The following is a 12238-nucleotide window of genomic DNA, read 5'->3' on the forward strand; positions in this document are numbered from 1 at the left end:
TCTGGGCTTCCGTTACCTAATCTGTGAAATGGAGGTTAAGACTGTGAGCCCTGTTGGGGAAGGGTCTGTGTCCAACCTGATTAACTTGAATCTATCCCAGTGCTTCAAACAGGGCCTGGCATGCAAGAAGCACTTAATACCATAATTATTATTAGAATTATCTTACTGTTGAACTGACAGGGCTCCTAGGAAGGCTGTCGCCCAGGAGTGGAGGAAGTTTTATCATCCCCAAAGCCTCCTGGGCTCCAGTAAATGGGGTTTAAATGGAGTCCTGCCTACTTGATTAGTTCTGATCAATCTCAGTAATGGGTCGCACCTTTCAGCTGATCTGGGTTTCACCACAATCCTGATAATGAGGGGTGATAAAGGCTAAAATGTGTGGCCTAGTGGAAAGAGCACAGGCCTGGGAGTCAGAGGACGAGGGTTCTAATCCCAGCTCTGCCACATGTTTGCTGTGTGACCTTGAGCAAGTCACTTCACTTCATTTTGCTTCAGTTAACTCATGTGTCAAATAGGGATTCAAGACTGTGAGCCGGGACTGTGTCCAACTTGATTACCTTGTATCTACCCCAGTGCTTAGAACAGTGCTTGGCACATAGTAAGCACCTAACAAATACCACAATTTTTATTATTATTATTCAATCTAGGATTCAACTGAGATGGTGAGCCTTTTCCAATTAGAACCCTGTTCCCTGGACTAGAAAGGGCTATGCTCATCAGGGAAGCGCTGCCTTGGCTAAAGGAACACAACTCACTGGGCTATCTTCCTCAACTCGAAGGGAGTGAACTCAAACTAAAGACCCACTTGGAAGAACTAAAGAGGTTATTAAAGGTAGCACAGTTTACACGAGTTATACTAATCTGGAAGCCATTCAATTGCATTTATTGAGTGCTTACTGTGTGCAGAGCACTGTACTAAATGCTTGGAAAGTACAATTTGGCAACAAATAGAGGAGATCCCTACATAACAACGGGTTGGCAGTCTACAAGATGGGCTTGTCAAATCATGACTTCTTTAGCAATGACTAGACCATCGCCAGTTTACAATTAGTTTGGATTGGTGCTTGATGATGTTGAATTTTCAACGATTCTAGGGCTGCTGCAATTACACAACTTTAGGGCAAATTTATACTAAAGTGATGGTATTTATTTAGAGCTGACTGGGTGCAGAGCATGTACTAAGCACTTGGGAGAGTACAATACAACAGGGTTGGTAGATACGATCTCTGCCCACAAGGAGTTTACAATCTAGAGGGGGAAACAGATGTTAATATAAATAAATTACAGATATGTGCACAAGTGCAATGGGGCTAAAGGAGACTATCAAATGTTTAAAGGGTACAGATCCAAGCTGCATCTGTAACACTGAAGGGAGAGGAAGTAGGGGAAAAGAGGGTTTAATTGGGAAAAGCCCCTTGGAGGAGATGTGATTTTAATGAGGTTTTAAAGGTGGGCAGAGTATTTGGAGCGGGAGGGATTTCCTGTCCAAGGAAGGATGTGGGCAAGAGGTTGGTGGTGAGACAGATGAGATCGAGGTAGAGTAAATTGGCATTAGAGGACTTAGCTGTGTGGACAGGACTGTAGCAGGAAATCAGTGAGGTAAGGTGGTGCTTTAAAGCCAATGGTGGGGCGTTTCCGTTGGATGCAGAGGTGGATGGGCAACCACTGAAGGTTCTGAAGGAGTGGGGAGGCATGGACAAGAGGGAGTTTTTAGAAAAATAAAAGTATTAGTAAGAATTTCCACACCCTCATTTTTGTAAAAGTACATTTAGGACTGTGTAAGTCGGTGTGCGACTTGGGGTAAGGGTCGGTCCACTCTAGACTGCTAGCTCCTTATGCACAGGGAATGTGTCTGCTAATTCGGTTTATTGTACTCTGCCAAGTGCTTAGTACAATGCTCTGCACATAGTAGGCGCTTGTTAAATACCAGTCATTGATGGACTGCAGCTAGGGAAAACAGAAGGAACCCTTTGCCCAAGCTTCTCTGGAACTTTCTAACCCAGAAGAAAACAGGGTAGTAGGGGGTTATACTGATCTGCAGCAAAGCCTGGTGGAAAGAGCACAGACCAGGGAATCAGAAGACCTGGATTCTAATCCAGCTCTGCCACTTGTCTGCTGTGTGACCATCATTTCTCTGGGCCTCAATTACCTCATCCATAAAATGGGGATAAGAATGTGAGCCCCATGTGGGACAGGAACTGCGCCCAACCTGATTAGCTTGTATCTACCTCAGAGCCTCACACAATGCTTGGCACATAGTAAGCTCTTAGCAAGTACCATTATTATTATTATTATTATTATGCATCAGAATAGATATAAAATGATTAGCTAAATCTAGGCCCCTAATCCGTAGCTCAGTCTATGAAGGAGGGACAGCAGATATTTTATCCCCATCTGACAAGTGAGGAAACTGAGGCACAGAGCAGTTAAATGACCTGCTCAAGGACATTCATGAGGCAGGTGGCAGGCCTGGGACTACAATTACACTCTTGACGCTCAGTCCTGTGCTCTACTAGTCAGAGAGCAGAGAGGTTAACCTGCCTCTAACCACCTGTTCCGTGAATGTGTGTCAGTGTGTATCCCTCATCTTTACTCTGGTGTTATTTTGCCCCGACCCAGAAAATAAGCTTTTTGAGGCTAACTAAATACCTTACTAAAGAGATGGCAAAAATGCTCTGAAAATTTAGGAAGCCCCAACTCACACCGCATAACTCATTTGCAGGGAAGTAGGAGTTGATGTAGGGAGGCTTTGGTCTCCATAGGAGCACCTCATCCCACACCTGAGTCACTGCAACTCACACTGGGAAAACAAGTAGAGAAAGCAGAACAAGCACCCTGTACTCAGGCAAAACCCCCCGGAGACAATGGCAGTGTATTTGTTCAATTGGAGGCTACTTTGGTCCGTGTCCAAGTGCGATCAAACCAGTCTCTTTAGATTCGCCCTGTTGTCAGAAATCACCACCCAACTCAAGATGCTACTTCTCACCAACTACCCTCTCCTGTGTCTCTTTTCCTGCAGACTTCCTCTCAATCTCCCTAACAGCAAGGACCAGATAGTTTTTCCAGGAGCTTAGCTGCCCAAAATGGTTTCATTATTATATAATGAATTTTCTAAAAAAATTAAAATGGTATACATTTCTCCCCCCCCGACTCCTCCTACCCCACCAATTGCTCTACAGCTGTCAAAATAGGCACCTTGAATCGTTGACTCCGACAGAAACTTATGCAGGTTTGAATCGTGAGTTTGTTGAATGTCTTACTGGTGCCTGTCAGAGGTGGTGGGTTGCCATGATCCCTGTAGCATCCAAGATTTCCAGGCACTGGAAGACAAAAAAATAAATCCCACACTTAGTTGACTAGTTTTGGACTTATGAAGCCCAGGGCAACAGAAAGAATCATTTCCAGATACTCATCTTAATCACGATTTCAATGTGTAGGCCTTTCACTTCCCATGTTCGATTTGTTTTCAAATCCTATCTGTTTTTCCCTCTGTTATCCATCCTTGCTTCCTACCTCATTATTCCCTCCATAGTTTAAGCCCTCTTCAATTCCCAACTGGATTTTGATAACAGCCTCCTTCCTAGCCTTCCTGTCTCCAGCCTCTCCCCTCTTCAATCTTTCCTGCAAACCGCTGTTTGGATCAACACCTTTGGGAACAAGTCACTCCTCTCTACCCATTCATTCATTCTTTCAATTGTATTTATTAAGTGCTTACTACGTGCAGAGCTCTGTACTAAGCGTTTGGAATAGTACAACAGTAAGCAGTGACATTCCCTGCCCACCACGAGCTCAGTCTCCTGACAGTAAGTATGGGGTCAAGTGCCCAAAACAGAGTAAGCTCTCAACGAATACTGATAAGCTCTCAACAAATATTGGTAACAGTGAAAAAAGGTAGCCCAGTAATAAGCCTTACATGCTACAAAATTTGGAGGGAGTGCTCTAGTTTTAGCCATATATAAACCAGCTCTTCTTAAGTTGGCCCCAAGTCCCTCTCCTAACCCCAAATGGTTATCCTCCTTCAGTGCGTCACTCAGCCCACACGGATGAAATATAATAACTGTGGCTCACCACTCACAAATGAAAAAATGCGTCTTTCGGAAACTCACTCAATCTCTATAGTACAGCATGTAAATGAAAAGGTCTGGTTGCCCTTAACTCAGTTGATGTTCTTTGTGGGCCCCTCCCACCCCGCCTCGTCAGGGAGTGCTTGGTTTTGGGGGGCTAGCACAATGGATCCAGAAAAAATCCTGGAATTAAGACATCAACTGCTTACATTCTCTGTCTCCAGAAAATGTTAACATAGCTAAACTAGGAAAGGGCTATCCACCCAATTTTTACAAGCCTCTGAAGATGGACACTCTACATTTCCCTGGTAGCCTATTCCCTAGTGCTACCACATTTAGAATAGCCAGAAAGATTCTGCTCTACATCTAAATAAACTCTCTTCCTATCATTTAAACCCATTTCCTTCTGTTCGCTCTTCTGTGAAAACTGGGAACAACTAGGCAGGGTACTCTGTGTAACCTGCTGTCTGCAGGAAGACACATCAGCCCTTTATCTTCTCTTCTCTGGGATAAAGGCCATCGCTCAAATCAGGGGGAGGACAGGGTTTGGGTGGGAAGATTAGGAGCTCTGTTTTGGACATATTAGCTTGAGGCGAAAGGAGGACATCCAAGTAGAGATGTCTTGAAGGCAGGAGGAGATGAGCAACTGGAGAGAGGCAGAGATCAGGGCCGGAGCTGTAGATTGGGTTATTATCCGCAGAGAGGTGGTAGCTGACACTGTGGGAGAGAATGAGTTCTCCAAGAGAGTGTGTGAAGATGGAGAATAGAAGGGGACCCAGAACTGAACCTTGAGGGACCCCCACAGTAAGAGGGTGGGAGGCAGAGGAGGAACCCATGAAGGAGACTGAGAATAAACTGCCAGAGAGATGACAGGAGAACCAAGAAAGGACAGTCAGTGAAGCCAAGGCTGGATAATGTGCCCAGGAGAAGGGGGTGGGCCACAGTGTCGAAGGCAGCTGAGAAGTCGAGGAGGATTAGGATGGAGTAGAGGCCATTGGATTTGGCAAGAAGGGCCCACTTGGCATTGAGAACATCTATTTGGTCATCAAGGGAGGGTAGTTTGGGTATGGATTCTATTTATTGCTATTGTTTTTGTCTCTCTCTCTCCCTCGATTAGACTGGAAGCCCGTCAATCTACAGGGACTCTATCTGTTGCCAATTTGTACATTCCAAGTGCTTAGTACAGTGCTCTGCACATAGTAAGTGCTCAATAAATACTATTGAATGAATGAATGAATATGGAGGCTAAGTGGGGCATGATGAGTTGAGAAAATTGGATGGGGTCCAGAGATTGGAGGTCTCTGTGGGGGAAGACATATACAGGGAGAAGGTGGGTGGGAGAGGAGGTAAGTGAGGAGGTTGAGGTCAGATAGATGGATGATCATGTAACATAATTATAGTCTAAAAGGGGTTTTGGCATACTCTACTGTCCTGTCCCCTAAATTCATGGCCTCACCTCAAATATACTCTTTGCCCAGCTTTGGGGTTCCTTACTGCTGTTTCTGATTATTATTATGGAATTTGTTAAGCACTTACTATGTGTCAAGCACTGTTCTAAATGCTGGGATAGATACAAGTTTATCAGGTTGGACAACATGGCCTAGTGGAAACAGCGTGAGCCTGGAGTCAGAGGACCTGGATTCTAATCCCGCCTCCACCACTTGTCCGCTGTGGGACCTTAGTAAGACACCTCACTTCTCCGTGCCTCAGATTCCTCATTTGTAAAATGGGGATTAAGACTGTGGGCCCTATGTGGGACAGAGACTGAATCCAAGTCAACTGCCCCAGCATTTAGTACAGGGTCTGGCACAAAGCAAGCACTTAAATACCCACAACTATTGTTATTATTCTTATGGACCTTAGTCTAAGTAGAGGGGAAAATGGGCATTGAATCCCCATTGTGCAGGTTCAGAAACTGAGGCACAGAGAAGTTTAAGTGACCTGCCCAAGCAGGTAAGTGGCAGGGCCAGGTCCCCTGATTCCCAGGCCCTTGATCTTTCCACTGGAGAGATTCACTTCCAGAGACCCACCATGATACTGACTTGCTCACTAGTCTTGACTTTGCCCCTGCCTTTGCTCAGGGCTCTGACAGAATAGTTGGTTCCAGTGTTTGCAGACTCTTCAAGGAGCATCCAGTTCCCTCAGACTCTTTTAGATCTCAGTCTTTCTTTCCATTCGGCCTTTGAGAGGTAATGGGATCCCTGCCCGGGAACAAATATTTCTCACATGTCCGATCATGCCAAAGTCACCGGGTTTGCTGCTGCTCTCCTGCTAAACTGCAAACTCCTTGTGGGCAAGGAACGTGTCTACCAACTCAGTTCCACTGTACTCTCCCAAGTGCTTACTGCAGTGCCCTGCACACGGTGAGTGCTTAATACCACTACCTGATTGCGGGGGCAACCAGAAACAGACCAACCACGTTGGTTTGAGAAGCTGTGTAGCCTAGTGGAAAGTGCACAGGCCTTTGAGTCAGAGGATCTGACCATCCTCTTAGATCCTTCAACCTATTTTGGATATTCTGGATTCAGTTCCTAATTGGAGAAAAATATCTTACACTGCCTCCATCGGCCTCCCTGGACGATTGGCCGGATTTCCTGCCAGACTGTGAGGAGAACCGTACCCAGACTTCACAAGTTATTAGGGAAAAAATAAAGTCAATTTTAAAAAAAGGATATGTCCTTCAGACATTTTGGATAGAATACTATGAGGGAATGTCCTTCTGACACCACATGTCTGTCTGGATTTAATGTGATGCAGTGTCTTGAACACTTGTGTGGTGCCGATCAAAACATGAGTTCTAAAGGGTGAGTTTTCTGAAAGTATTATTATTATTGTTACTACTGTGGTACTTGTTAAGTGCTTACTATGAGCCAAGCACTCTTCTAAGCACTGGGGGAGAAACAAGTTAATCAGGTTGGACCGAGTCCCTGTCCCACATGGGGCTGACAGTCTTAATCCCCATGTGACAGATGAGGGAACTGAGGCCCAGAGAGTGAAGTGACTTGCCCAAGGTCACATAGCAGACTTGTGGCAGAGCCACGATTAGAACCCAGGTCCTTCTGACTCCCAGGCCCGTGCTCTTTGCACTAGACCATGCTGCAAGGTTCATCCCAAACAAAACCCCTGTGTTATAAACGTTTTAGGAGAGAAATAATTGTGAGATTTTATATGTTCCCCTTGTCTGACAACATATAAGACCCAGAAGAGACTGGTCTTAGCAACAGCTGACATGAGGAATAAACACCACGTTAGTAAGATGGACATGATTTAAAATGTCGAGAACCTTTTACTATCCACTAGCTGAAGACAAATGCAAGTCCTTCATAAACAGTGGCCCCCTCGTTGGTGGGAAGCTGAGAATTTACATTATGAATGGATCTGACCAATAGCACAATGGTTTAGGAAACGAAGGGGAGCCATTGCAGGAGCAGAGATTCTCCTCCCGCCTGCAGACTTCTAAGACCTGCGTCTCTGGCCTGGCCATTTGGAGAAATTTGGCCATCAAGTACAAATGATGCAGAGAGTAAATAGCTGACGTTCATCAAAGAGTGACTTGTTCTCCCAACTAGTAAGAATGAAGATGTGGTCTTACCAGAGACCAAAGGAAATTTGGAGAAAGCTGCTGATTTAAGTCTTTCCATAGATAGCTTCCACAGGGTGTATTTTCCCAGCTGGACTCAGCTGGACGGAACACCCGCAGACACCGACTCCGTTCTCTACACGGTGTTATTACACTGGCAACAGATATTTCCTGGATGGCTTAGTGTGCTTTACACTCGGGGCTTGGGATTTTTCCGAAACCAAATGAGAAAAGAAAATGATTTTGAGTTGACGGCGTGAACCGCAGACTCTCTGCCAATACAGAATTAATCCACTTTTGGAACACCCAAACAAAAAAAGGGGGGGGGGGATGGAGATCTCAGCTTAAAGTGCCATAACACAATAACATGGCAAAGTGGCAGTAACCCAGTTTATCTCTCGGGGTTCCCATTCTAAAAAGAAACCAGAATGGGGGAGGCTAAAATCCCACCTCCTCCAACGTGGCTCCCCTGATTCGTTCCCCACATCCCAATTTGCACAAATCCAGCTGCAGCACCCACTCAGCACGTTTGTATATTATGACTTATTTATATTAATGTCTGTCTCCCCCCTTGACTGTAAGCTTGTTATGGGCAGGGAACAAGTCTGTTGATGCTGTTGTACTGTCCTTTCCCAAGCACTTAGTACAGTGCTCTATACATAGTAAAAGCTCAATAAATACCATTGATTGATTTTTATTCAGTTGCATCTTCACATGTGATTACCCTATTTGTATCCCATTTTTATGTCTATCTTTCCCCTATTAGAGGATTACCTTATCACAGGCAAGGCACTTTTTTGCTTTATACTTCCCCAGTCTCTAGTTCAGGGCATTGCCCCCAAGGGGTAATCGATTAATTCTATTATTATTTCTAGAGGCTTTAAAATCCCACTGGATTCTCTAACATACATTTAAGGGCAAGAGGGGCTTTCTTGATGTAAGTATTCTGTCCTGTCTTTACACAGAGGCTGCATTTTCTACTGCAACATCACAGTAGTAGGGTGTCATTTTCTTTCATATTAACCCCCCAGAGATCCAGCCACAAACCCCACTGGGGCTCAGATGAAGATTTTCATCACTCTGCCTCAGCATCGATACCGGCCCAAAGGATCGCCCCCGTAACACCCCAGCAAGCCAGAGGGTAATTTGGCTCACCAAGCCTAATTATCAATAGCTCACCAAGCCAGCTCTTGGGCCGGTCCAGTGGAAGGAGATCCTCTGTGGGAAATCAGAAAACCTGGGTCCTAGTTTCAGTTCTGCCAAAGCCTAACTTGGACCCAGGAGGAACATGCTCGTGGCAATGTGTTGCTTACCTGCTCACTTGTTGCATTCTGAGTCCCAGTGGGAAGATGACTGACATGGCTGAGAGAGTGAAAGAACATTGAAGCAGTGTGGCCTAGTGGCAAGAGCAGGGGCCTGGGAGTCAGAAGATTGGGTATTAATCCCAACTCTACTCTTGTCTGATTATCTTGCATCTACGCCAGTGCTTAGGACAGTGCTTGTCAAAAAGTAAGCTCTGAACAAGTACCAGTACAAAAAAAAAAAAAAGATACAAGCACTGCAGCCAATTCTTCTGCACTGGTTCTTGGGCCTGAGACCAAAGTTTGTTCATCATTCCTAACAAGACATTCCATCAGCTTCAGGCCTACTCAATCACAGTGGCATTATCATTCTATAATAGGCCCTGGGTCACATAGAAGTAAACCCAAAAGTACTAGGAATCAAATAAAAATCACCATCTACCATTCATCCCTTTTTCTTTATCAATACCTTCTTCGGTAGCCCTTTTTCTTTATCCTTATGGTATTTGTTAAGTGCTTACTATGTACCAGGCACTGTCTTAAATGCTGGGGGAAGATACAAGCAAGTTAGGTTTGACACAAATAGGGCTCACGGTCTTAATCTCCATTTTACAGATGAGACAACTGAGGCACAGAGAAGTGAAGCGACTTGCCCAAGGTCACAAAATAGACAGGTGGCGGAGCCAGGATTAGAGCTCAGATCTTCTGACTCCCAAGACCGGGTTCTATCCACCAGGCCATGTGCAGAGCTAACGGGGGCAGATCATTCAAAAGGCAGAGCCGCCTAAATGGGAGCTGAAGTCACCACCACAAGACAAGTAAACACACACATACACACACGAAAAGCAAAAAGATGAAGCAGATCACTACAAAGGCACAGCTCTGAATAATACAAAAAGGGGAATCGGTTTCAGAGTTGACTGTCTGATACAGGGAGAGAGCTGTAAAGAGGAAGAGTCATATTTAGTATCAATATCCACTGAAATTAAGTCACGCAAGTTTCCCCTCGACAACCAAACTAACTTGGCTTAAGCAACGAGTGGCTGAAATGAGCCTAATTCGGTTAGCTTTGTGGTTTACTGTAAATCAGGCTTGGCTCTTGAATTATGCATTCATCCTTTTGGCAGTGAGAAAGAAAAATACTACCTTCTGCCTTTGAGAAATATGCTGAAGGAGCCTGAGAAGCAGATCCAATTACCTCAAGGGTTCTTATCCTTTCGACAATGAGTACAAATCCATTCTCAGTAGGTCAAGAGCACAGTTCAAATTTCTCTTTCTTCTCTATTGAATCATACATCATCCTCATCTCCCCACTTCTTTATAGCTCTCCCTGCGATAAACCGTGAGAGAGAGGTTCCAGTTTCAAAACAATGAGCCGCCATTCACCAAACTCCGCTTTGTCCAGAGACATTCAGTACTCTGACTCCTGCTGGGGCTGTTATGTTCAGATGTCAATTTTCCAGGGATCTGATCATATCAGAGGCATTCTTCAGTGTGACGAGCTCGATGCTAATCATGAAGAGTGACTTCAGACAAAGGGTTAGTATTACTCATGAAAATGACGACTCCTCATCCAGAAATAGGGCAAATTGGCAGGAAATAGGCAGAATGTATTTGAGTTTGGTCCTTCAGGCAATTACCAAGGCTGGTTGCTAAAGATGGCACCGCAGCCATTCATAGCTATGTTCATCAGAAACGCCTCCCTGCCCAAACACACCCCCCGACCACCAGCAAAATATCTTTCCAGACATTGTCAGGAAACTCTTGCCTATAGCCACTTGGATGAATGCACGATGCCTTTCACAACTTCCCAAGAACTGACTTTTCTCTTTCTGTCCACAGTAATGCATCTACCTCTTGAACTGCCTTCCAGGGCTTTTTTTTTTTTTTTTTTTTTTGAAGAACTACCAGAATACTTGTTGGACATGATTTTTCCACTTTCAATTTGGGATTTCTCTTCTTTGGATACCTGAAGCACCACCGAGTTTTCATTTAGAATTGCATCATCTACATTTCTTACCAAGTGAAGCAGTTCTTCTAGGCCCAACGATGTTTTCTAAATGCAAATCTGCTATTAGCAGTGCAGACTGGATTCAAGTTTAAATCCCTTCTTCACCACCCCAGACAAGGATCGAGACGAGGACTGAAAGACGATCTTTGTACATAACAAATGGACCAAAGAAAATCTGATTTCCCCTTTCTTCTTTTCTTAAAGCCATCAGAGCCAAAAGAGATGTTTTCTATTTTTAAAACTTGACAAAGACGACCAGGGAGCGAGACATTCATCGAGTCTCATCTCTTCAAGTGAGTTATGATATTACCAGATGGAAGGGCTCACCTTGAGCCCCAAATTCTGAAGATGTTGGCGCCAGGTGACAGACGCTCGGGTGAAGTAAATTAGGGAAAATTATCAGTCTGTGTCCTGAACTCTGGTAGGGATGTGGGTGGTGACTTTTCCCTTCCCTTCCAGACATTCCAATTGGCACGGGTCTGCTGGCCCGAGGTCTCATCCCAATTTTCATCAGACATGTTAACCCAAATAATAATAATAATATTTATTAAGCGCTATGTCCCAAGTACTAAACTAAGCACTGGGGTAGATACAAGAAAATTGGGTCCCACATGGGGCTCACAGTCTATTAGAGTCTAAGTAGGAGGGAGAACAGGGATTGAATCCCCATTCTGCAGATGAGAGATCTTAATAATAATAATAATAATGTTGGTATTTGTTAAGCGCTTACTATGTGCAGAGCACTGTTCTAAGCACTGGGGTAGACACAGGGTCATCAGGTTGTCCCACATGGGGCTCACAGTCTTCATCCCCATTTTACAGATGAGGTAACTGAGGCACAGAGAAGTGAAGTGACTTGCCCACAGTCACACAGCTGACAAGTGGCAGAGCTGGGATTCGAACTCATGACCTCTGACTCCAAAGAACAGAGTACTGAAGTGACTTGCCCAAGGTTACATGGCAATTTACATGGTGCAGCCAGAATTAGAACTCAGGTCCTCTGACTCTCAGGACCATGCTTTTTCCACTGGACCACGCTGCTTCTCAAATGATCAGAGCTTTGCCACCTGCCTGCTGGGTGAGCTAGGGCAAGTCTTTTGACTTTTGGGCCTCAGTTCCCTCATGTGCAAAATATTGAGTAAATACTTTTTCTCCCTCTTACATAGTCTGTGAGCCCCATGTAGAACAGGGACTGGGTCCAACCCAAATACCTTGCATCAACCCCAACACTCAGTACAGTGCTCAGCACATAAAGTGCTTAACAAATACCACAACAATAATA

The 12238-nt window shown here is 44.7% G+C and overlaps 1 protein-coding gene across 1 annotated transcript in view; it reads right to left on the reverse strand.

Moving 5' to 3' along the window:
* Positions 1-12238, reverse strand: part of KREMEN1 (kringle containing transmembrane protein 1) — a 60847-nt gene that overhangs the window by 12787 nt on the left and 35822 nt on the right. The window contains exon 4 of the mRNA XM_029049225.2: positions 3196-3320. Coding sequence (XP_028905058.1) covers positions 3196-3320 — 125 coding nt within the window. The remainder of the gene's footprint in view (positions 1-3195; positions 3321-12238) is intronic.

The sequence above is a fragment of the Ornithorhynchus anatinus genome, chromosome 21 (genome assembly GCF_004115215.2).
Source record: "Ornithorhynchus anatinus isolate Pmale09 chromosome 21, mOrnAna1.pri.v4, whole genome shotgun sequence".
Taxonomy (NCBI): domain Eukaryota; kingdom Metazoa; phylum Chordata; class Mammalia; order Monotremata; family Ornithorhynchidae; genus Ornithorhynchus; species Ornithorhynchus anatinus.